The sequence below is a fragment of the Natrix helvetica genome, assembly GCF_964273705.1.
Source record: "Natrix helvetica genome assembly, chromosome: 4".
Lineage (NCBI taxonomy): Eukaryota > Metazoa > Chordata > Lepidosauria > Squamata > Natricidae > Natrix > Natrix helvetica.
Genome location: NC_138550.1, coordinates 119,947,387 through 119,973,626, shown reverse-complemented (window position 1 = coordinate 119,973,626; position 26,240 = coordinate 119,947,387). Strand labels below are relative to the sequence as shown.

Here is a 26,240-nt window from a genome sequence, read left to right as displayed (position 1 = left end):
GGGAAGTAGGCAGTCAGCAACTTTAAAATGAAATAGATTATGGTAATTTTACTAATGCTTTCCAAAATGGCTGGAAAAAAAATAAGAGAACTATCTAGATTGTTGGTTTTACCGATCTGTCCCGTGCTTACTTATGCAAAAGACTATCTGAGCTGTAAGAATTGGGATAAGATTGAATAGTTTATGAACTACCTAAAAGCTACATTTTTCTTTCCAAGTAGTGGAAGCAGATAAACTTTATTAAGACAGGTTCTCCTTAAGTCAGTGCTTCTCAATTATTTTCTGTCATGCCCCCCCTAGGAAGAAGAAAACATTTCGCGCCCCCCGCGCGACTGTAAATAGTATCATTTGTCTATATAAAATTCTTATAAGTACACCTCTGCATAACACTGTATCCTTATTAAACACCTCTTATTTTATACAATAAGCATTTATCCATAAGTAATTCATCGCAATTCTGTGAGAAAATGATGAGAAATGCAGTAAATATCTTATTTTTAAATTGGTAACAAGGGCCCTACAGAATGAAATTCAAGGTTTATCTAGAGCGGTGATTCTCAAAGTATGGTTTACCGTACTCTTTCAGGGGGATGGCGGAGTATTTTATAAATAAATATTTTTAACATTTCTCGGTTTTAATTTCTAACATACTACACATCAGTGATATAACCCACACACATCAAAGCTTTTTGGTGTCCTCAATCACTTTTTAAAAATCAAAGAGACCCCCAGGCTAAAACCTTTGAGAACCGATCTAGTCCTATAATATGTAGAGACCCCAGTGGAAAAGCTGCCTCGTATTTCTGTTTCCCAGAAGCAAAGCCTTCCTCTGAGCGAGAGGCAACCACCCAGGCATGGCCCTCCTGGAAGAGAGGATGTGCCTTCGGCCAGAGGAAAAGTGAGGGTCGGGCCAGGCAGAAGCCAAACTGGGCACAGAGGCTGAGCAGGCAGGAGCCACGCTGCCTCTACCTCTTCTTGCAGGCTATCGAGATCTGTCTGGGTCCGGCTCAATGGGGCTCGTCCCCGAAGCGCCAGGGTTGCTCCAGCGGCGCGGTCGTTTTAAGCGCTCCGAAGGCATCAGGGAAGCCTCGGACGGTCCCTGAAGCCTTCGGAACGCAGCTCCTCCCTCAGCCAGGAACCAGCAGGGGCTGGTCAGACAGGCAACCTTGGCGGGAAACTCCAGTCCGCCGCCTTCGCCACCGCCGTTGCCTTCGTCGCCGCCGTTGCACCCAGATGGAAAGGGAGCCTTTGCGCCCCCCCTGGGGGGCGCGCCCCACTATTTGAGAACCACTGTCCTAAGAGTAACAGCTATCTGTTGGTTAAGTCACAAACACTGCAATTTTGTGCATTTCCCTGCAATTTGCAGGGAATTTTCATTTTTACCACAGATTGGCAGGACCTTAATCTCATGTGCATTTTAACTGCAAAGTGAAACTAGTTTTGCACTTATTTTGAACAGTAAGAAAGCTGGAATATTATCATGTCTTGACATTAATATCCTAACATTTTTCAACTTCAAATACAGCAAGTTTCTAAGAATAACACGATTCTGTTAATGAGCTTATACTCTTCCAAGTGTATAGAAATATTCTCTATTAAGAACTCTCTGGTTTAGAATAGATACATTTGGGTGATAAGATAGGTAGAGCCAACAATCCAATATCAGGAAATTAGGTATTTCTGCTACTGATCAGGAACAAGCTTTTCCAGCAGAGCCATTCTATGAAAGAATTCAAGTTATGTGTGCCCTTTAGTTCAAAATCTAGCTCATCATCTGTTGCTGATACTCCCATTAAGGTCTCAAAAGCTTTCCTGACTAGAATAAATTGATTTCACTTGTCTTCAAAAAATTGATGTATGTTTTAATGACTACAATCTGCCATCACTGTTATCTGTCCAAACTGTTTGGTCCAATTGCTATTCTATGTTAAATATTCACCAGAATTTAAATATCTAGATTCAGGCTTTCAACTTTATTTTCTATAAGGAGCAAGCCACCTTAGAAAACATTGTATCAGGACATGCAGTTAAACTTTACTTGGAACATTTAATCTTGGCAGATACATTTAAAGTGCAATGCCTTCCATTACATAATCCTGTAGTTCTGGAATAGCTTGAAGACAGATGAATCATCTAACTTCTTTAAACTTAGCTATTAAAAGCCTCCTATTTTTAAACTGATCAAGGACATTCATTGGCAATACAATCTATTTTTCTAAAAGCACTTATTTGACTCCTGCATCTTAATTTAACTTCAATGTAAAAATAGCTGAATTTTATGGGGAAAAATGGAATATGAACTTGTTTTATATTGCGTTATGAACACATGAACTTCTGCCAGATTTCTCCTTGTGGAAACAGGTATTTCTTTACAGAATCTTCTTTCATTTCAGAGGAATATCCAGACTCCTGAAATAAAATTTTCATGTTTAGATGTATACAAATAAACTTGCCCAACTAGTATGTGCTCAGTATGGTTAGTTGATGCGGTACATATTTTAATAACAATATGAACTCAATGCATTATTGATTAAATTTGATTTGTCAACAATTCTTGAAAGCTATATAGAAGGGAATATTTAATGTCTATTTGTATTTTTGCTTCAAAATCAAGCAGGGGACGCTCTTTCTGTAAAACTACTGCCTCACATTAAGCTAAGCTAAGAAAGAGAGTTGTTGAAATTCCCACTGTATTTGATGGTGAAATGGAAGGTTTCACCCTCCCACTTGCTTCAAGGTACTTGAAAGTATTTTAATAACTAATATATAAAGATTATTAGGCAAATATGGATGTACAAAGCTCATTTGAACATCCTTTAGAAAACAGCCTGACACAAATTGGTAGATAGTGCTTTGAACAGGGTGGAATAGCAGAATTGAAATGCTAAGAAATCTTGGAATTGAATCTTGCTTACATTTTTATATTAAAAAATCATGGTGAGGCCTCTGAAAATATTTTAAATATTTAACGCAAGCAGTACCTGGGGTGGCATGTAAGATGCATTCCTGATTACTACAGGAGACTTGAAGTGTTCATGCAAGAGGTCTACATATTCACACATCCTAAAAAGAAAAAAAATGAAATATATTTACGATACAGAAGAACTTGCATTTATTAATTGCTATTCCATCTATAAAAATATACAGGTTGGCCTTGACTTATGACTATAATTGAAACATTTTTGGTTGTAGGCTGCTTTGGTTGTTAAGTTGTTCCAATTGTTAAGTTGAGGCATCTCCATGACTGGATCCAATTTTACGAGTTAATGGAGTTAAGCGAATCACAGTGGCATTAAGCAAATCAGTCATTAAGTGCAAACCCATTCTTCACCAATCATAATCATACTACCCTGGGACACTGCAATCAGTGGTAAAGGAGAATAAAGCACCTCTTCTGGCCCATGGTCATTTCAAGTGGTTGTTCAAGCTGTAAGTAAATTGAGGACTCCCTGTAAATACCAGTCAGATGAACAATGGAACTTGCCATGGCTGGTAAGATTCAATTCTGCTTCCATTTTAAAGACATTTTCAAAGTTATACAAAGAAAGAGCTTTATTCTGAATCTTCTCTAATCAGACATTAATTTTTGTTGCTTGATCACAGCTACACACAAGTACTTGCTTTATTTCAAGATGCATTAGGGGACGGGAAGTACTTATAGGTTGCTACCAGTGGTGGGTTGCAGGTGGTACGCCCTGGTACGGGCGTACCTAAGCCTGTCCGGAGCACCAGAGGGCCCACCCACCTGTCCGCGCTCCTTACCTGTCTTTTAAAGCCTTCGGGGCTTCCGCGCATGCGCATGGCACATACAGCACCTCCACAATGCTCCACCAAGACGCTTGAGTGTTGTGGAGGCTTGCGAAAGCGTTGCTGGAAGGTAAGACGCGTGGGTTCGCGCCTTCATGTGGAGGACGCCGGGCCCCATTGCAACCATACGAGTTGCCACGGGATCTGGAACCCACCACTGGTTGCTACCGGTTCGGATCAATTCTCCCAAACTGGTAGTGCTGCCTTCAAACAGAGAGTGGACCGATTCTTTTTTTTTTTAAAGTGGGCCTGCCTGCCTGGGTTATACTTTATTCCAGCTTCCGAAGCCCAGCTGATCCGGAGCGGCAGATTGAGCTGAAAACAGTTCCTCAGCTGTTTTTCTTTTTTTCGCTAATTTTTGTTCAATGGTGCAAGTGTGCGCAGCACGCAGTCACCGAATCAGTAGTAAACCGGTTAGGAACCCACCACTGACTGGAAGCTAAAACATGAAGAACGATTGCAGGAACTGGTTATGTCTAGTTTAATGAAAAGAAGGACTAGGGGAGACATGATAGCAGTGTTCCAATATCTCGGGCTGCCACAAAGAAGAGGAAGTCAAACTATTCTCCAAAGCACCTGAGGGTAGAACAAGAGGCAATGGGTGGAAACTAATCAAGGAGAGAAGCAATTTAGAACAGGAGAAATTTCCTGACAGAGCGATTAATCAGTGGAACAACTTGCCTACAGAAGTTGTGAAGGCTCCAACACTGGAATTTTTTAAGATGTTGGATGACCATTTGTCTGAAATGGTGTAGGTTTTCCTGCCTAAGCAGGGGGTTGGACTAGAAGACCTCCAAGGTCCCTTCCAACTCTGTTATTCTAATATTAACATGACAAGAAGCAACAAAATCTCTTACCTATTTTCAAGGCTGCCAGACACTGAAATGTAGTCAAATATTATTAAGTGCTGGACCAACTCACAAAGTCCGACCCCTCCTGCATGAGGACATACTGGAACTGGGGGGAAAAATATGTAAAATTTATTGATAGTTTTTCCCTCAAAATCCCTGCCCAGACTAGATAATCCTTTTCAACTGGGCCTCCATAAATGGGAATGAAATTTTCATTTGTCATCTCTTCTTACACTATCTAGATTGGAGTTCAGCCTCTGGAAAGCCACATGTTGCTCATTACTGTTACAGAAATATGTAATTTGTTTTTGATACATAGTTCACACTTCTGAGCTTGCTTTTATTAAGCCAGGCTTCCCGGGTGAAGCCAAACTTTCAAAATAACTATGTCAGCTACAAAGAATTATAAAACGTGTTACTTCTTGTGTGTTACTCTGTTTCTTAACATTTCTCTGTTCTCTCTGTGTTAATGCTGGGTTACAGCATTTCCAGGACTCTTACTTTGAAACTTCTTGGCCATCAGCAATACAGACAGGTTTTCATTGACACTTCCAAGCCTACAACTGTCCACCTGGAGGTAACTCAGACTCTGAGCCTGTAGGAATTGCTTGAACATCACTCTGTTATGGCACTGCAGATAATGAAAACACACACATCCTCTTAATTCAAAACACTGCATGATTAGAAAACGCTTATAAAAATGTCTGATAAATCCAAGTTATTTAGAGCATTTTATTCTGGATATTTCTCCCTTTATGTTCCAAAAACGTACACTGCATATCTGTCAAATATTTGGACTCTGGATAGGATAGAAAGTGATAGTTTCCACCAGGGGTGGGTTTCAAAAATTTCAGCAATTGGTAGTTTTTTTTCTGCCTGGTTGCTGGATGGGCATGGCCTAGTTGGCCTCCTGCACCACTGCCAAGGGGGGCATTTTCACCTTCCCCAGGCCTCTGGAGGCTTTTCTCAAGCCTTTGGGAGGGAGAAAACTGCCTCCTCTAGGCTCCGGAGGCCCTCTGGAGGCTGGAAACAGCCCATTTCCAGCTTTCTGGAACTTCCATGAAGCCCGTTTTCCCCCGTCCTCGAGCCTGCACTTACCTCGCATCCAAAACGGACTGCATAGAGCAGCAATGGCGAACCTTTTTTGGCTCTCGTGCCATAAGTGGGGGAAGCACAGGAGGGTCGTGTGCCGGCGTGCCGCACCCATAATGCAATGCGCGACCCCCCAGTGTGCATGCGCGCACTACAGGCACTCCCCCCATTTTTACATGCTTTTTTCTCCCTCCCCAGGCTCTAGAGGCTTTATAGGAGCCTGGGGAGGAGGAAAACAGCTTCCCCCGCCCCCCCCGGATGCCCTTCAGAGGCTTCAGGGAAGCCTCCGGACGGTCCCTGATGCCTTCATAGTGCTCAAAACGATCCTCCGAGCAAACCAGAAGTCACTTCTGGTTTGCTCGGAGGGTCATTTTAAGCGTTCCGAAGGCTTCAGGGACTGTCCGGAGGCTTCCCTGATGCCTCCGGAGGGCGTCTGGGGGGGCGGGGAGGCTGTTTTCACCCTCCCCAGGCTCCTATAAAGCCTCTGGAGCCTGGGGAGGGCGAAAAAAGGCTTTAAAAAATGCTGAACTCATCTGGCCAGCACGCGCATGCGTGCCATAGGTTCGCCATCACTGGCATAAAGACTCCTGGGAAAGGAAGGGCAGGTAGGATGGGCCAGCCAGGAGTGGGATTAGGAGGTTCTCTGAACCAGCCAGAACATTAGCTATGGGTTCTCCTGAACCCGGGCGAACCAGTAGCAGCCCACCCCTGGTTTCCACTCTCTAAAAGTGTAGTATACCATTAAACCAGTTAGTTATACAAATACATAGAGATATGCAAGTGGTTAAAACAGTCCATTTAAAAGTTGTTTTGAGCTCTAATTAACCCTGTTTTAAGCACATTAAAATCAACATGTTTACAGCCTATGGACTTTTTCTTAAACTTATAAACAGTATAAAGAAAAGTGTATTTATAGATACTCCAATAATAATAAGCATGACAAAATAGCAAGATGTAAGTTGACATGGTGCATTGGAATACAAGTAGTCCTTGACTTATGGCTGGTTGCTCAGCGACCATTTAAAGTCACAACAGACCCCTCCCAAGGTACTTACAACCCAGTTTCAAATTTCCAAACACCATCAGCTACACCATGCCCCTATGTGACTACTTTTTGGGCCCATGGCAACCAGCCAACATTTATGGCCATTTGCAGTATTCCACAGTTATGTGACTGTGATGTACAATATTTTTTACTGAAAACTGGCATTTACTTCTGGTTTGTGGTCATGGGTTTCTTTAATGACCCACTGCAAAAAATGTTGTAAAACTAGGTTGGTTACATGGATGACCTGCTTTATAAACCATTACAACTTACATCTATAATGTGCAGGTTCTATTACGGTCATAAGTCAAGGACACCTGTATCTACAAGAAATACTATTTTTCTGCAAGGAAGAATAGACAAGAGTAACAGAAGTGAAGAAACTGAAATGTTCTGTGACTTTAGAATTCAAACAGAGAAGCATCTACCACACCATACCCAAGACTTAAGAATTGCTGGATAATGGAAGCTGGAAAGACCAGAATAGAGGAAAAAAATCTGGGGGAAATACCAAAATACAAAGGTCTGTAAACAGAAGCAGAAGAATTGTGGAAAAAGAAAGCAAAGATAGTACCAATAGTAGTAGGTGCCTTAGGTGCAATCTCAAAACACTACTTGAGTGCACAAAGGGGGCAAGTATTAAAATACAAGGATAGAGAAATAGCCATTCTGAAACAAATCCCAAAGAAAGTTAGAGATAAAAGAAAAAATTATTCGCTTCTAGCGAAGAAATTATACCAGAAAGGGGTGTGGTTTCGGTGGCTTCTGCAAGAAGGTATGTTAATATTCTGGGAGGACACTAGAGTTAGAATTAACACAACTATGGAGGCTGAGGCCTTCATGGAAAAAAACAAAGTCCTCTTGGATAAATCTGATGATACTACACGGGACATACAGGACACGGGAGGTGCTGGAGCCTTACTGGAGGGGGGAGAAGAGACAACATCGAGAAAACTTAGATCACAAAAATGAACTAGAAAATCTGTCTGATATAAAATGATTGAAATCATTTGAAGATAAAAGGTTAAAATATGCTGAAAAAATATTAAGTAGTAACAATTTAATGTATTAATAAATGAAAGTTATGAGAATGGGGGGGAGGGCCATTTCCTGCATAATGTAACTGTCAAAATTTGTAACCTTATCCACCATCCCTTTCCCTGATTATTTTTTGTAAAAACCAATAAAAATTTTGTTTGGAAAAAAAAAACACTACTTGGACACCACCGGCATCGACAAAATCACCATCAATCAATTGCAAAAGGCAGCTTTACTTGCTGCAACAGCTTACATCCTGCAGCAATTCCTTTAATACCATTAAAAAAAACCAACATCTGCCTATACCACGGGTAGGACTCATAGCTGGATACAAATGTAAAATCTAATTTAAACATTTAATTGACTGTGATATAAATCATAATTTCCAAATAAATATTTGACTAAATATAAATCCTAAAATAAACAAAAATAGTTTGCTGAAAGACCATTTTATTGCTGCTTCCTCTTGTTCTACATTCTACATAAACATTGCAAGACGTACCCAGAAGGTAGTAGGAGGAAAGTTTAAGTCATGAATTTAATACAATTCTGAGTATATACCTAATGAGCATGGAGTCCAGCAGGGATTACTGTTTGTAAACAGATTAAATACTGATGCCATCACATACATACACTGTGTGGTCATGTCTTAAAATGTTTGTAATTTAAAAAATGCTGTAAAAATGCATTATCATGATGGCAAAAGTAGTGACTCCTGCTGGAGCTTTACTTTCAGTGACTATGTAGCTTTTTCCATATTTTCTTGGTCACAAAATTTGTAATTTGCTGCTAATGTCTTCTGCAATCTTTCCAACCTCCTAATCATACCATAATGGTAAAATTTCCTACCCAAGACTCCTCAGAAGATTTGAGATTAACCAAGGTTGGTCAGCTGCTGCCCCCTACTGTAGTCAATTGTAATTGTGCAACATTACAATATTCCTGTAAGGGACTGTTGTGAAATGCAGCTAATTTCAACCGATAGAAACTGATAGGATACAAAGCTGCTCAAATCAGCTGGGTCTGGAAAGGGATCCTTTGAAGTCATGGGAATCAGCTCTTTCTCTTAAGGAAATATTTCAGCCATCCCATCTATCAGACTTCTTATGTCAGATCTAACTAGTCAAGAATGAATATGGACCAAGTATATGGTAATTATATCATTTCTGAGAAACCTAGCCACATTTTAAGGTAAAATTAACTGAATGGTATTTAAACACACACACACTCATGGTTGAGTCTATACTTATTGTTTCTTTAATATATAATGACACCAAGCAGCAACAATCTTCTGATTTTATCAGAGCTATCAGACCAAAGTTTCCCAAACAGAATTCAAGACAAATGTAGGTAAAGAAAGCTATGGTGAGGCATCAGAAAGTTATCTTGTCAATATGCAAAATATATAATTAAGGATTAGTAAATAAACTTACTTGTTCTCCTGTTGCAACACCAATCCCTAATGGTGCTAATGCCTAAAAAAAAACATGTGTCCAAATATAATTATTCACAACACTTAAACATAATGCCATTTCTGCAGTTTGTCCATATTATACAAGTAGAAGAAATTTGAAAGCATCAATAGAGCTGCTCGTATTTTTGCTTTTTAATTTTTAAAATTAAAATTAATTTTATTTAAAAACCTATTTTTTAATTAGTTGATTAGATAAGTATTACATAAACAGAAGGCATGTGACCATAAAGAATGCACTTAAGTTATAAATGAGTATAGTTATGTACATTAAGCCATCATATAATCAATAGTTCTTACACAGTACTGTATTTCTACTATGGTGCACAGATAAAGCTCCTTATACTCTGTTCTCTAATGAAATTTGAAGTACTTGTTTTGTATATAATTGGGACAATTAGATACAAATATATTAAAACTACATGATTCACAAGAGTAGTGCTGACCAGCTCATGTAGGAAAATACATTTCAGGATTTTATTATATCTAAAAAACATGAAAATAATTTAAATTTAATGGAATACATGTTGAGTATGTGAAAGAATCTTTTACCAGGCATATGTTAACTTTTGCTAGAATCTTGAAGTTCCAATGTAGCTCTCCAGCCAATAAATCAACATGGCTTGTTAAATATTTAGATAGATAGCAAGTCTATTAATTGAAACAATTTGTCTTACCTTAGCAATTGTTGCATGTCCCAGAACATCATCAGGAGAAGTTGGTTCCTCAATCCACAGTGGTTTGAACTTAGCTAGTTCAGTGACCCAGTCTATGGCTTCTTCCACCTCCCATCTTTGGTTAGCATCTAACAACTATGAATAAATACAGTCTAAATTCAGGTTGGTGCCATTGATTGTTCCTGTAATTCTAACATTAAGATAGTTGTAAAGTGACATAGGCTTAAGACACGTTCCCTACTGCTAAGATGGTCAATGGCTTAAATGACATGGTATCTGCTGGCTAACATTACTGAAAATTTATTTTGAAAAAGAGTTACTCTTCTTTTTTATTTCATTTTTTTAAAAAAAACAAGGTTACATTTAGCAAGCGTGCCAAGACTAAAATCAAATTCCTCTATATCCTTCTTTAGGAATAATCCTAAAAAATTCAGGGCACTAATAAGAAGACTTCACTAATCTGTTTCCAGTAAGTTATTTTCCCTACTTTTCAAATTCTACAGTAAAATGTAACCTATTTGGCATCATAAATATGTACGTACATACCAGAATATTTTCAGGACCAATCATTTCTCTAACAAGTTTGCATCTCCGAATGTCATCCTGGACATCTTTTCCGACTTTCACTTTGAACCTAAGCACACATTTGCAATGAAATATGAACTACAGCATTTCTCAATAACTGACAAACCTATGACAATTTTACTGTAGAAAAACATTAACTTATATCATTCCATATTATAAATATTATCAGAAAAATAAAATGAGTGGGAAAATTCCACTGAGGTTGTCTCAAGTAAGAGGAGACTTTCTAAAATTCAAGGAATTTGACCTTACATCAGGATTCGTTTATTTTAAACCTGGGCACTTTGAACTTTCCCAATCCATGTAGGCCAGGGATCTCCAGCCCTCTGTGCGTGCCATGCCAGAAACCGGTCTGCGTAAGCAACCATCTGCGAGATGCTGGCAGCATGTGAAACCACAGTTCCTCCTATCTGGAACAACATCTCCCCATGGAACCAGTCCCAGGTCCCCAAAATATTGGGGGTCGCTGATCCAGGCAATGTAAAATATGTCTAGTAAAATGATTCTTCACACAAACATTAAAGGAAGTATCCTCAAATCTTTTCTTGCTCAATCTGAGTTTAATTCCTGATGACTACATGGCCATGGAAACACCATGGAAGTATTTATTTTTTTTAGAAGATTCTTTTCTTTAACATCTCTACACCGTCCAGCAGTGTTTCTGAACTTCAAATCAAGGTTCAAGTTCTATTGCTTTTTCTGAATAGAACAGAACAGAATAGAATTCTTTATTGGCCAAGTATGATTGGACACACAAGGAATTTGTCTTTGGTGCATATGCTCTCAGTGAACATAAAAAAATACATTCATCAAGAATCATAACATACATTATTTTGTGATAGTCATAGGATACTAAATAAGCAATCAAATCATACTAGGAAACTAAATAAAGCCATATAAAAGTTAGTGAGGATGAAATTCACTGCACTACATCCTTGAACTTTCTTGTGGCCTTCCTTCCAAGAATGAATCAATTCCATGGCTGTGTAGCTTGAAGTCAGCCAATATTGATTTGATGCTGCTTGGCATCCTAGCTCAAATCTTTATAAAGATCTGAAAGTGATGCACTCAGTGCTGTTGTCCATGATAAAATCTGAGCATAGAACACCAAACCTCTCACTGTGTCCATAAAGAAGGGAGGGAGGGGAGAACACTGGCAGAAAGAGAGGTTGGTACCCAGAGCATGTTGATGAATTGAGCCTGAACTCTTAAGATGCCTATTTAGCTTTAGGAATTCAACAGGAACTGTAAATCAAACTCAGCCAGTTGTAGTGCTAACATCTTTTTCTCCTTACAAGTATTTGGAAAAAAATGAGCTGGGTCAGCATAGAGTTGCCATCCAGAGCCCTAACTCAGCACATTTACTTTCTGTGATAGGCTCTTCACAAACTAAAGGGTATTGTGTGGACGGCAAAACCCACAGATGTATATAATGCTTCCATACTTGTTAATATGCTATATATGTTCTCAGTTAAACCCAAAAATTGGGTTTGGCTTATCTGCAGATGAACTTATCCACAAGTATGCAGTTTTCTAAAGTACTCATTTCCCCTGCATGTTATCACATATAAACCCATCCATGGATCAGCCAATTGCCTAATCTTTCATCAAAATACAATGAAAAATGCAGGTTGGCTTATTCGCAAGTGGCCTTTTCAAGGTATTTTGATAAAAAAGAGAGACTTGGCTTATCCACATGGGTATGTCACTGCAAGAATCAATGGTGTGGATAATCTGCTTTGGATGGGAAGGCAATCATCCATTTGATCTTTCTATCTCAGCAATTTTTGATAGCTAAAGTCAGTGAGTTTTACTTGTTATGGGACAGGACTAAGGGAAAAACCGGCTCAAGTATACATTCAGTGATACCAGCTCACAAAATGACTATAGACCAGTCTTTATTTCTCTGGGTAATTGCATTTACAGATAAACTTGGAGAGAATAGCGTATCTGCTGCCAAAAAAGGGGAATGGAATAAAGAAGTATTACATTTTCAAAAAGCAGAATTTCTGAAGTTCATGGAGAAAGTACTCCTGGTAAAATTATAAAAAACACTGCCAAATTCAGAAAGAGAGCCAATGTAGTGTAGTGTTTAGGGTGTTGGACTGACAGTGATAAGACCCAGGATGAGTCAGCTGCAGGAAGGAACTCACTGAGTGATTTTGCCCATCATCTTTCTCTGTGTCATCTACTGTGCTTAGAAGCATGCACAAGAAAAACACTACTGTACCTGGTCCATCCATCCTTGAGAGCTTCAGTGCATAGCTGCCAAGCAAATTACATCAGTCAGATCTCTAGCCAAGTATAAACTATCGTTTATATGTGTGTGTGTGTATAATGTATATTTAGGTTTTTAAAAAAGCTGTATGGTTTCTGCAGAAAAAAATTACATAAGTGAACCGTGTGTTAATGCTTTCTTTAAGGTTGGCTTTTAAGATTCATTGGTCACTTAGCCTTTTCTAACAAGTTATCGTGTAATGGCACCTACTCCAACCAGCAAGACTAATGACTGGGGTGACTGGTCTGTGGCTCAGCCAAGTCATCTGAAGAACAACCATTAGAGAAGTCTTGATAAGAGCTCTTGCTTAAAAACAAGAAGTGTGGGTGCAAGTAGCAGTTACAACACAAGAGTAGGGAGGGTAATATCTTCACCCCTGTTGCAAGCAGAAACAGGGTGTATACATAAAACTGTAAAAGGAATATGATTGATTTCACAAACTCTGCCTACCATAAGCAAGGCAGTCAAATGGGACAAATAAATAGAATTAATTAAGCTTCTCTTAGCAAATGCTAGAACTGAAAGTGGCAAAGGCAGGATTCGGCAATGCAGATTTCTGATAACTAACCTTACTACATACAACAGCTAATGAAGCTGTTTTGAAAGAATTTTAGCCGGACCTAGGTGTCAAAGCAAGTCATACAGGTAATCTTCAACTTATGACTATTTGTTTAACAACGGTCCAGAATTATGAGGGTCACACAATTGCAATCTGGGTACTTGGCAATGTGTTTGCACTTACAACTGGTTGCCCAAGCACTCCTGACCATCATTTGCAATCTTTTTGGCAAGCTTCCCCAGTCAATGTGAGGCTGGCAGAAAAGCTTGTAAGTTGCTGCTGCCTGCCAAAAGGACTCCCTCTTGTCTCTGGGGCCTGGCTGAGATGACTGCCAATGGAAACTCAACCTTTCTGGCAGGATGCAGAGATGGAGATCAGATACTTAAGATTTGAAGAGCCAAAATCCAAACAGGCAATGCAGTAAGGTAAGGACCATGGGATGCCTCAGGCAGGGAGGGAGACCCTGGAAAGGCTAGTGGAGATTGCATGAGAATCTTTCTTCAATCAGGGGCTGAAAATGATCCTTTGATTTCAGCAGGGGATTTTCAGCTCCTGAATGGAGCCTACCAGGCTCTTCCCCAATCCCCCTGCACACCTTACCTGGGATTGCATCTGCTTAATGACACTCAAGATTGCTTAACAAACACAACTGGGATTGTTGGGATTACGGTTGTTGAACAAAACAGTCACGTGGCATTTTACTTAACAATGAAAATTACAATCCCAACTATAGTTGTAAATCAGGGACTACTTGTAATGGGATCCTCTTATACATGTATTTATATAGTTATTTCTACGTTTTAATCTGTTGTATTTTAATACGGACTGTACACCGCCCCGAGTCCCTTTCGGGAGAGGGGGCGGTATATAAACGCTAATAATAAATAAATAAATAAATAAATAAATAAATAAATAAATAAATAAATAAATAAATAAATAAATAAGATCAAATACTGCTGCTTTTTCTTCTTGCCAGTGCAATGTAGTAGATTATAGGATTCTCTTAATGGGAGAGACTATTATTCCACATGGTAACAGATTAGTCTGGTTTCTGGCTATTTGCTTCTGACTTTACCAGAACTAATTCGTGTAATCTCTCTGCTGCAATGACATCGTGATGAGTGTCAAGATGGCACAATAATAGGCCAGTGGTAAACCATCTACAACACATCCAAGCCAACCAAGATTTCACGTCACCATTTAGAATAGAGCTTGCTTTCAGAACTTCCCCCGCAGTACTAATTCAGTTATTTTTTGTGTCATATTTGTGCATCTCAAGGCTGAAATGAGAATAATGTGGAAATAACAAACCTGCTTTAGGCAGTGGTCTGGATAACCTAACCAGGCACATGATGTGGTATAAGCTGGGTAGCCATGTTTTAACATTTGTTCTTCTACAAACATATAAAATGATGCAAGCAGTTAAATGTGCTATTCTTGGAACAGATTTCATACCCTGGAAAACCCTTATTCCCCATAATGTGATATGGTAATAATTCAGAAAACAATTCAGAATAAATCAAAACTTTAAATTTCACAAAAAAGTAGGGCTGCAAAGAAGTATCATTGCTTTCCTAGCAGGTGGATGTTATTTTTTAACATCCTAAGAACATCCTGAGATACATAATAATCCAATAATTAATTAATTTGACAAGGAAATAAATTATTGCTTACCCCGTTCTTTTTTTCCTGCCAAACCACTCTGAAGAATTGCTAGTGAAATAAAAATAAAACCCAAAACAGATCATTAATTTTGTTTGGTTTTTAAATGACTTATTAGAGAGAGAAAAAAACCTAATACAGATCATTTTGCACACAGATAGACTTGCACAATGAAAAAGCTTGTGAATTTTCCTGAAATGCTAAGAACGGCTATCATTTTCAGGTTGCAAATATCCAAATGACTGCTAGATGGCACTAAGTAGTTACAAAAACCACAATTATCTTCTGTTGCCATCTACAATGGTAGTTATTTGAAGGTTGACATTCCATGTACAGCAGGCATAGCAATGAAGTTAAGAGCGCTTAGCCTATGAAACAGAGTTGCCATGCAAAAAGTGATCAGTTTTACGTCTACTAAAGCATTATTTTTTAACTTCATTTCACTTGCAATACATAAATAATACAGAAAACCATTCTGTGTATGTGTAGAATATAAAGGCTGCTGAGTTACTATATCCTTATTGATTGAGATATTTAGTTTTTCCTAGTCTGGTACACAAACAAACCCCAAAGTATCAAGACTGCAAGTATCATTTTTCAAATGCTGCTACTGAACTGGAATATTTAAGGTGACCAAAGGGGAACATGATGAAATATATACAGTAAGAACTACAGTATTTAATTAACACATTTAAAAGTTCAAGCATATCCCCCGAGTAAGATAAAACAGCTTGAATTTTTAGGCCTATTAAAACAACTTACAAAAAGCTTCTTCTTCTGTTAATGCATCAGTAATGTATCTGAAATCTATGCAAGATAACAACTGCTTGGGGTCCTATAAAGGAAAGGAGAAGGAAACCATGCTAGAATTAAGCTATTGAAATGACAGAATGATATATACAGTCCACCTACGCTTAAGCTCCCACAGCAGAGGCATACAGTTCTTACATTATGTCATAAGATTTTATATGACTTCAACTTCCAGTAGAGGGTCTGAACCCCATAGAATAACATCTTTGTATCCGTAGTTGAAGAATCCCAGTTTAGGGTGAAACCAGGCACGTAGCTCACAATAGTCAATGTAATTATAAAATGCTACACAGGATACACACTGTGTACAATAGAGAAATGCTCCCCCTCTAAGAGAGGGGTGCAGACTCCCTGCACATGAAGGATTCCAATACAGGACAGTGGCTCCTGGTGGTCAGTGTAACTATTAAGACTAGACACAACGCACAACTGTTTTCACTTGTGTGCAGGAGATAACATCCATGTGCAAAAACTAGGCTAAGTCGGTAAGCTCTTCCTTAATTGGAAGTGATATGCACATCCTCATTAAAACACAATGGCTTCAACTCACACACTAAGTAACTCAGAAGAACAGGAACAATGTTAAGAATAACATGGTCATTCTTTTGTACAATATCTTATCTATACACTGCTAAACCTCTCCTGCTTGTCTGTATGTAACCTTCAACTGGGTGAAATAGCGCATCATAGGGCAAAATGTTTTGAGCCAAGGCACCTCAAATGGACTAATATATACAGAATATACTCAGAATATACAGAATACGTCCAAAAGTTTAGGAACCATCACCTCTGTCAGATTGAAATTTCACAAAGTTGTGGCTGCTTCAAATGGTGCCACACTGCCATGATTAGTTGCAGACAAGTCATCATCATTTCCTGCCAACTTTCCTCAAGTCGGTGAGCGAACTGCCAGGAAATGTAAACTCGATCATGACTGCTGATGTTTCCTGCCAGCTTTCCATAAGCAAAATCAGAGGGAAAGCTATCAGGCAGTTGCAAGTTGCAAAAGGCCAGTGTCCAGGTAAGTGGCTGCTGCCAGGTGAGGGAGGTCATAAGGGGATGAATAACAATGTGGTTAGGATTGGGGGGGTGCGATTGACATGGCACAGAACAGGGAGGGTGCCTGAGTAGTACAACGAGGGCCAGGGAGAGTGCAGGTTGCAGACAGTGTGCATAGGTTCACAGCAGGGGTGGCTTCCAGCAGTCACTACTGCCGATTCACTTGTGGGCACGCTGCGTGCGTGCACTTGATGCATGATGCATCAATAAAATAAAATAAAATTTGTTCTGTACATGCGCAGAAGCCAAAAACAAGATGGCGCCGCCTATGGCGCCATCCGGAGAACCAGTTCAGTCAGGCCTGGGTTGCTGCTGGCTCCAGGGGCCACCAAACTACTACCGGTTTGGCCAAACCAGTCCGAACTGGTAGGAACCCACCACTGGTTCATAGGTATCTGACATCATATGAGCACAGAGGGAATAGGGGAAGATATGCAGATGGGGGAGACTTACTTGAACAAATTATATCGTTCCTGCCAGCTTCCTGATTGACTTTCTTCCCACAAGCAAAGTCAATGGGGAAGCTGGCAGCAAGTTATAAATTGCTCCTACTCATGCTTTTTTTTACCTGCCCAAAATCATTCTATTAAGTTATTTAGGTAAATAAATATCTCTGAAATGATGTCAGGTCACGGGTTATCTAGTTACAATTATTTTCAAAACGGCATCATAAAAGCATTGCATCTTAAAAGCATTACATCAATCAATCACTTGAGATTCCAAGATCAGAAAATAAATAAATACACCAGAAATATAAAATGATTTTCATCGGTGATTGTTTCAGGCAGAAAAAAAAGTTTTTAAACAGAAATCCAAAAATAAACCAGTGTACAAGATTATCTAACTTCAAATGTAAATTTAAACATTTTTTTTTAAAAAATATACAATATTGACAGTTTACTTAGTTATGTTCTCAATATATTTAAGCACACTAAATCAGCATCCAATGCGCTGAAAGAAATATATTATTTTTTCAAATAATGGCTTGATCTTTTATTTTATTTTTTCTTACCATGTCAACCAGGAGTTTCCAGAGAGGCTTTAAAAAAAGGGAGGGGCAGGGGAGAGAGAAAGAAACATTCTGAAATTAGAAATATTTTAGAATACAAAAAAATCATATTAGACATAAAGCAGGCCAATCCACAAGCCAGGTATGCTATGTTGATCCAATCTCTAGAGCTTGCATAGTAAGCTGTGCCTGATAAAGCGTCTATTACATCATTCATGGTGCAGCTTTGAACTACAAAGTACAAATACTTTGAAATCAGAGTATCTAGAAGCTGCTTGCACATAAATTTACTTTACGTTTATCCTGTAAAGTTCCTGTACACATTTCCTTGCCTGCAAATATTTAGCAGGTTGTGACAGATAAAGAAAGAGCTATCCCTCTGAAACCTTTTAATTTCTGGAACAAACTTTTTACTTCTATAGACTTGGCACACATGTTTATAAATTTGGGACAATGAGTAAGTAAGGTGTGATTCACTCATTTAGCATATGTGTTTGATTGTTGCTACTTTGAATTCTATTTTGTTTGTTTTTATTTCATCATGTTAACCTATAATGAAATCCTGCCAAATATATGTGAGAATGGTAACTTGTGGCTTGCCAGAAGTTGCTGAACTATTATTTCCACCACCACAAGCCAATATGATCAATAGAGACAGATGCCAGGACTTTGTAATGTACATAACAGTCTAATCAATTAAGTATCCTACAAGATATGATAATGTGCTACAGTGATATTTTGAGGAGGCTTCTACATTGTCACAATGTTCTGGCAATTAAAGCAGTTCTACCTACTCAATCAGCCATCACATTTTTACTAGATGTGATAAATGAAAGACAGTTTTAAAAAATCTATTTTTATTCAAAAAACTTAAACTACAAAACACCAAAAATAAATGACAAGTGAAATATATTTTGGAGAGCAGGAAGAGTTGGGTTTTTATTCCAAGTTGAGCATATGTTGAAAGGCACTCTTGCCTTCTAACTATGATTTGAAGAACCAAGATAGAAGCAAGACAATATACAAAAGTTCCAAAACCTTAAAGTATTATATAGTTTTATTTCCAAATAAAAGGATCACATTATTGTAACCTACTATGAAGAAAGTGATAACATAAAAACAGCACTGTGAAGAGAAGACTTGAATGAATCAGACTTATTTGTAATAATTGGATGATATATAATTTTTATACTTTATGAAAATATTGGTCAAAACCACAGAAAAGCACAAAAGCATGATTTAAACAATTTTAATCCCCAACATACAAAATACTTAAAAGCTAGTGGGGTATGTTTATGTTTATCCATGAAAAACAGAGCTCTGCGGAACAGGATAGAAGAGAGCGGTATTTGTTCAAGGACAAAGAGTGATACTTCTTTTTACTTGTTCTAAATCTTTACCTTTCCTTCTTGTTTGGCCCAGAGATCCCAGACAGCATTCAAAATGGCAGCGGTGGCCAAATGCACAGCTCCTTTCTCAGGACCAATCTATTAGCAAAGAAAAAACAAAACCAATGTTATGTTTTTTATGACAGCCAATCACAAGTATGTAAGGTTTCTATCATTGTTATCAATTGTAGATTACTGAACTGGGCACTTTCAAGAAAATGTTGGGTTTTAAAACTGCTAGGTACACATTAGCAACACAAGGATTTGCCTTATAGAATTAAAAACTATTTGATTCCATACAGCTATGCAAGTCTATCACCTTGTTTAGCAGACATGTTGTAAACGTTTATTCATAAGGAAGCACTCAGTGAGATTTAACTAAATTAAATACTACACTATTCATAGTGGTAGTCGATAACTATGCAGAATTTTTGTTTTGGTGCCTTTCAGTTGGTGTTGACTCTTGATGACTGCCTGATCTAGACCTGAAGTTTTCTGACAATTGACATTGTGTTTTTCGCAAAAGTAAACAAGCCCAAAATGTGTCTGCACAAATCAGTGTGTCTTAGAGTGAGTGAGTTTTAGATAAGGAGTTCTTCCTACGTGCCCCTTAATTTTGGGAGTGAGAAATTGAATGGGAAGGGGGAAAGAGTGACTGAAAAACCAGCTTATATGTAATAAAAACATTGGGTTGGAAGAAAAAAAACCCAGAAAAAATGAGAAAATGAGATGGATAACCATCTTTAGGCTGTGTGTTATTGGTTCTCAAAAACTGGTTATAATTCTTCAGAAATTCACAGAAGGAATGGAAGGAAAATGGAGATCTGCATCAACAGCTATTATCAGTGCCTATTGCCTGGGTCATCTCAGTGCATTCTTTGTCTTCCCAAAGCCATGCTTCTTCTGGAGCTGTGAATTCAGACCAGTTCAAAGAGTAGGCATTGGCATATCCTTTGTTTGAACTTCACCCAGGCGACATGGCTGTTGAGTCTTCCAGGTTCTGAAAGCTAATTCAACAGGTCTAGTCCAAGAATGTCTAAGGTAGAATCCTGGAGATGCTCAGGGCCTAAAAAGTATCACAGCTACCTCAGAGCACTATCTACAACACAATATCTTGTGAGGCCTATGCCCATATCAAGATCATGCTACTGATCTGAAGCCAGGTCTGTTAAGGACACCCAAATTCATGCCTCAAAGACGATTCTCTTAAACAAAAGTTTGCAAGGAGAGGACAGTTCACTGATTCCATTGAGGGAGTCCTGCTACTGATGGAAAAATGAAGCTCAAAATGAGCCTTTCCCCCCACCCTCTTTCTTGTTTGGCCAAAATATCAGTGTTTAATACTATGTTTGCCAAATGAGGATTACTCAGAGGGACTCCTAATTCATTCCTCTAACCGAAGGCAAATTTACAAAATGTTGAGCCCTTCCTCAGATATTTAATGTGATCAGTGCTTTTTAAGTGTTATCCAATCAATGTTTCAATAGGATGCTATATATGTGCTCCATTTTCACACAATGGGAATTTTATTTCTATAGGATTCGTTGGCATTATCACATATTCAAATTGGGGTGATGGGGAATGAGAGTCCTTATAAACATTTGTTTTAGTAATTCCTCTTCTCCTCAAACACCTATCATGTTATCAAGGCCTTTTAGGCTTATACAGGTGGAAATGGTGCCATATTGGGATTTTAGGGGTAAGAATGTCTCAGGAATAAGGGATTACTGATCAAATTGAGGGCTTCGTTACAATATGCGTGCCAATCCCTTTCTGACATTCATCAGATCAATAGGATTTTCTTTCAATTTTGACCTTGATGTTAACATTTTTCAGATATTGTCACGAAGCTGATGGAGAAAATAGGAAGGGAACTCAAGGCTGCCAAAGTTGGAAATATGAAAAGTCACAAAATTCTATGACTTAAAAATGTAAATGAGTAAGAGGTTAGATGACAAAAATACAAGAATTCAAGTAATATCTCTATTTTAGGTCATACTAATGTACTATTTTCTTTGAAAGCCCTATTTTATGTAGTGTTTTGTATAAAGCAACTATATAAAATCAAATTATGTTCTATTCTTATGTTCTTAAAGAACACTTACATGCATATATTAGCCTTGTTGAAAATATTGAAAGTTATCTTACCCATCGGAGCTGCCCATCACTGGTGAGCTGCCTGTAGAAGCCTCGAAAATCACTGATTATGTCATCCAAATCTTTATTAATTATATGGATTGACAGTGCATGGACTGCACTGATAACTGAAAGAAATAATCACCATCTGGAGATTACTACAAATGCAGCATTATCTATTTCTTTAGAATATGGTGAACAATGGAAAAGAAACTAAAATATTTTATACAATAAATAAATAACAGAATTATTATCTAAGAAACTCTTGTTATTGGGTATATATTAAAGTAACACACATAGACACCAAAGTTTGGCCCCAGAATCTGCCTCTCTTTCTATAAAAATTGAAAATTTAACACTGACATTGTGAGGTCTAAGAGTGTTTTTTTAGGCACACACAATTCAACTCCAATAAACTTCATATGTTGGATAAAAAAAGAGGCAGCTTGTTTTAAGGACTGCAATATCAGTATTGTAGGTGTGTTGTAATGGAGAGAAGGTAAGCAACAAGCACAGCAAAGTAAACTCAACTATTTCATTTTTTTTTTTAGGAGTTCCGGTTCCGGCGGCAGCGGCGACGGGCAGCTCTTTGCCCGCTCCGGCTCTCCGGTGGGCTTCCCCACTCCTTGGGGGGCACAGGACACCCCACAGAGGGGTCCTGCCGGAGGGGCGGCATCGCGGGGAGCTCCTGCAGCGGCGGCGGCCGGCGGGAGGTCTCTCGCGCGCCCAAGGCACCGGGGAGCTAGCTCGGAGGGCGCCTCGCGTTTCTGCGCCTCTCGCCTCGCTAAAGCCGTCTGGAGAATGAAGCAATTGAAGGAAGCAGCTGCGGTGCGGTGAGGTTGCTTCTCTCTTCATGCCCTATTTTGCACGAAGAATTAGTTATAAAATAACTTTAAAATAACTTTCGGAGTATTCTGGAGGCGCGGCTGGAGGGAGGGGGGTTTCCCCCCCCTTGGACAAGCGGCTAGGAATAATTTTGCTCTCAGCCCCCGGGGAAGGAGGAGGGGGGAGAGCCAACGAATGAAGCCTCACCCAGGCTGAGATGATTTTCTTTTCAACTTAATTTTACTTTCTACTGTGATTTGTGGACTTTGGGAACTTTTTAAAAACTTTGTTATGCCTCTGTGCCCAAAACTGGCAGGGCAAGATGGCACACTTCCGTTGTCTTTATGAATTGTGAAACCTGACTCCACCTTTAAAATTCAGGCTTCCGGTCTTTGTCTCCGTGTCTCCCAGAGGAATCTCTTGTGGATTGGTATTTTTTGAACTTTCTAGGGGAAACCTTTCATCTATTGCCAGACTTATTAGAGAGATTCTCTTCTGCCTGGTTCTTCTGCTTCCGGACCTCACCTGGCTACCCTTCTTTTCTAACTGTTTATCTTATATATGGACTGAACTTCTAATGTTATAAAGGATGGCATCCAAAAGACCACCTCCTGGGAAACCTGGCTTTGCCACGTCTGCTCCAACATCTGTAACATCCAGTCCAGCCACACAGTCAAAGATAACAGAACTGATGCAACCTAAGACTATAGAGATGGACTTTCAACAAATGCTTCAACAAATTTTACAGGGCCAGGAGGAAATCAAGAAACAGCTAAGGGAAATGAAAGATGAAATTAAAGAAAATCAAGCCCAAATTTATAAGAACTCACAGAGACTGGATCTTGTGGAAGGGGGGGTGGAGGAGGTGAGGGGGGTGTGTGGAAGCTGTGCAGAAAGGGAACAAAGATCTTGACATCCAACAGATGAAATTAGAATTTGAGAGAATGTCCTATTATCTTAGATTTCAAAATGTTATAGAAGAAGATGGGGAAAATATAAGGGACATCATGACAAATATTCTGGCTGACTACACACACAAAGAAAAACAACAGATGGGGTGGGATATAGACCTGGTTTATAGAGTGAACTCAGCTTATGCTAGAACACACAATGTACCCAGGGAGGTTCACATTAAATTCCTTAGAAAAAGCACAAGAGATGAAATTCTGGGTGTACAAAGGGGGCAAGCATTGACATATCATGATATGGAGATAACCATTCTGAAGCAGATCCCTAAGAAGATTAGAGAAAAAAGAAAAAATTATTCGCAATTAGCGAATAAATTATACCAGAAAGGGGTGTGGTTTAGATGGTTGATGCCTGAAGGTATGCTGATATTCTGGGAGGAGACAAGAATTAGAATTAATTCACCCATAGAGGCGCAGGCCTTTATGGAAAAAAATAAAACACTCCTAGAGAAACCACCAGACACTACAACGGACACGCAGGACACGGGAGGGGACAGAGCTCTGCCAGTGGAGGGAGATGGGGCAATAGCAAGAAGACTCAGATCACAAAAATAAACAAGAAAATCACATTATTATAAATTGACCGAAAGTGAAAATGGAATTATATTTGGATTTTATACTGTAATGTTTAATTTGATTGAATTTAATAATAGAACTAATATGCTGATTGTAATCAATTATATACTAATGCATTATATATAAATGTATACTATGGGTATGGAGGGAGGGGGGCCTCACACATTTTGCAACTGCCAAAATTTGTATACCTGTCCATTTACCCTTTTCCCTATAAATCTTGAAAAACCAATAAAATTTTATTATAAAAAAAACTATTTCATTTTTTAAAAAATCTACAAATATTGCTTGCTTACAGGTCAGTACAAGGCAATCAAAGTGGTCAGTCCTAGATGAGATCAACTCTGGCTGCTCTTTAGAAGGCCAGATTCTGAAGATGAAACTCAAATACTTTGGCCACCTAATGAGAAGGAAGGACTCACCAGAAAAGAACCTAATGCTGGAAATGATCGAGGGCAAAAGAAGAAGGGGACAACAGAGAATGAGGTGGCTGGATGGAGTCACCGAAGCAGTCGGTATGAGCTTAAATGGACTCTGAGGTATGGTAGAGGACATGAAGGCCTGGAGAGACATTGTCCATGGGGTTGCGATGGGTCAGACATGACTTTGCAACTAACAACAGCAACAGCTCAGTGCATGATTTATGATATTGACTGATAAACTGAAATGATGTCATCATATTGTCAATTTGGGTTTCTGAAATAAATCATGACATAATGTGTTGTATTTAAACTGGTCTTTGAAATGGAAATGGAACACACCAGAAAAGTCTGTCCTGAAGAGGACCTTTTCCAAAAAGGAAGCAAGAGGAAAACTTTTTATGGTATGGGGGGGGGGGGGGAAGCCAACCCTGGGCTAGCATAAGAACTTACCCACTTCGGTGCCTTTTCCCAGGGTAAAGGTAAAGCCACAACCTTTCAAGCCATTGGGAGCATCCGTTTCTATGACCACGTAGGCTGCGGAATAGTCTGGATCTGGATGCTAAACAGAAGAATCAACAAAAGCCTCGACATTGGGAAACGCAGCGCAAACGCGCACAGGTCCGGATTTACACGCCACGCGACTGAAAACCGGCGCGGCGTCTATAATCCAAATGGTGTTAAAAGTCCAACAAACGGAACTTGCCTGAAGTTAACTTCCAGACAAGCAGGCCGCAATCCGGGGGGAAAGGCAGCCGGAGCTCCGTTTAACTTGGACAAAGAGCCCCCAAAGAGCCCCCCAAGACGAGAAAGGAACAGCGCGGAAGAACAAGGCTCTCTCTGCAAGTTGCTGTACAATTGGGTCGAAGAACTGTTCGGCACCCTTGCGCACCCGAGGCCCGGGCCGCTTGGCCTCCCGACGTCCGGGCCGTCGCTCTGCCCGGCACCGCTGCGCTTACCATGGCATCTGACCCGTGTTGGGCCAGAGACGTGGGGAAGCGGACGTCGCTTACAGCCAGAGCCCGGATCCTCCCTCTCCCCATTCCGCAGGCAGCGCTCGGCAGTCGAGGAAGCGACACAGCGACTTTTGCGCTTGTGAATGGTTCCTTACACGCCGATTGGGCGTGGCGAGCCGAGAAGGGGAGGGAGCAGGAGGAAGGGGTGGGGGCCCCCCTCTGTCAAACAGAGGTTGAGCTTTTGGTTCTAACCTCTGTAATCGGTCGTCAGGTCAAAAGGAGCTGCCGCTTACAACTTCCAGTAACCATATTAATACGTGCAGTGTTTTGGGAGAGGGAGGCGCCTGGCAATAATTCAAAAGTGGCTTGGGTTTTTTTAAAAAAAAAATCGGTTTTTTTTAATTTTGGGATTTTCGGATGGCGTGACATCCAAGCCCTAGCCAGATCCAATCCTCTTATATTTTTCTAGTTTTAGATCCTAGATGCAGTTGGCTTTAAACCAGACCGCCTGAACGTCAAACCGTTCTTCTAAAGTCATCACGGGATGTTAACTCCAAGTTAATTTTGGCTTAATTTTATTGCATAACAGTAGTATGCATAGTGACACATGTCAATTAAAAATGTTACTGTTAAACTGGTTCAATTCATAAGTTATATATTAATTATATATTATATAATTATATATTAATTAACTGTGCAATTTGACATAATTGCATTTAGGCTCGATTTTATTGCGCAATAATAGTATATATGATGGCATAAGCATGTGTACTATAATTTTCTAAAATATAATTTACTATTGTATTAACAATAGTTACAGTAGAGGAAGTGCTGAAAATCCAATAAACATAGGAATTGAAAATGTAATAAATTTACTATTGCAAGTATAGTTTAGAATTTTTAATTATTGAAACTTTTGGAAGGACAAGTGTCCTGAATACCAGTTTCTATTTCACAGCTGATAAATACTATTTTGGGCTCCATAACAAATTTAGAGGGATGTTAGAATGTCAACATGTATCATGCTAC

At 39.2% G+C, this 26,240-nt stretch overlaps 1 protein-coding gene across 1 annotated transcript; it reads right to left on the bottom strand.

Annotated features, from left to right (window-relative positions):
* Nucleotides 1-1,300: 1,300 nt before the first annotated feature.
* Nucleotides 1,301-25,370, bottom strand: ENOSF1 (enolase superfamily member 1). The gene is made up of 16 exons (XM_081952787.1): nucleotides 25,215-25,370; nucleotides 24,709-24,817; nucleotides 21,480-21,595; nucleotides 19,344-19,430; nucleotides 17,947-17,973; nucleotides 15,828-15,900; nucleotides 15,078-15,116; nucleotides 14,715-14,797; nucleotides 12,797-12,831; nucleotides 10,528-10,615; nucleotides 9,982-10,116; nucleotides 9,267-9,308; nucleotides 5,160-5,289; nucleotides 4,665-4,764; nucleotides 2,982-3,063; nucleotides 1,301-2,409 (listed from the first exon to the last, which is right to left on the bottom strand). Exons 1-16 carry the CDS (start codon nucleotides 25,296-25,298, stop codon nucleotides 2,317-2,319), a joined length of 1,323 nt encoding a protein of 440 aa, XP_081808913.1. The 5' UTR covers nucleotides 25,299-25,370; the 3' UTR covers nucleotides 1,301-2,316.
* Nucleotides 25,371-26,240: the final 870 nt, after the last annotated feature.

Excerpts from the sequence above, each read along its gene's own strand:
- ENOSF1 (XM_081952787.1), bottom strand. The coding sequence starts at position 25,298 with ATGGGGAGAGGGAGGATCCGGGCTCTGGCTGTAAGCGACGTCCGCTTC. Across the intron at positions 24,818-25,214 it reads AACACGGGTCAGATGCCATG|CATCCAGATCCAGACTATTC; the intron begins GTAAGCGCAGCG and ends TCTTCTGTTTAG. Across the intron at positions 10,616-12,796 it reads CTCAAGGATGGATGGACCAG|GTTCAAAGTGAAAGTCGGAA; the intron begins GTACAGTAGTGT and ends ATGTGTGCTTAG.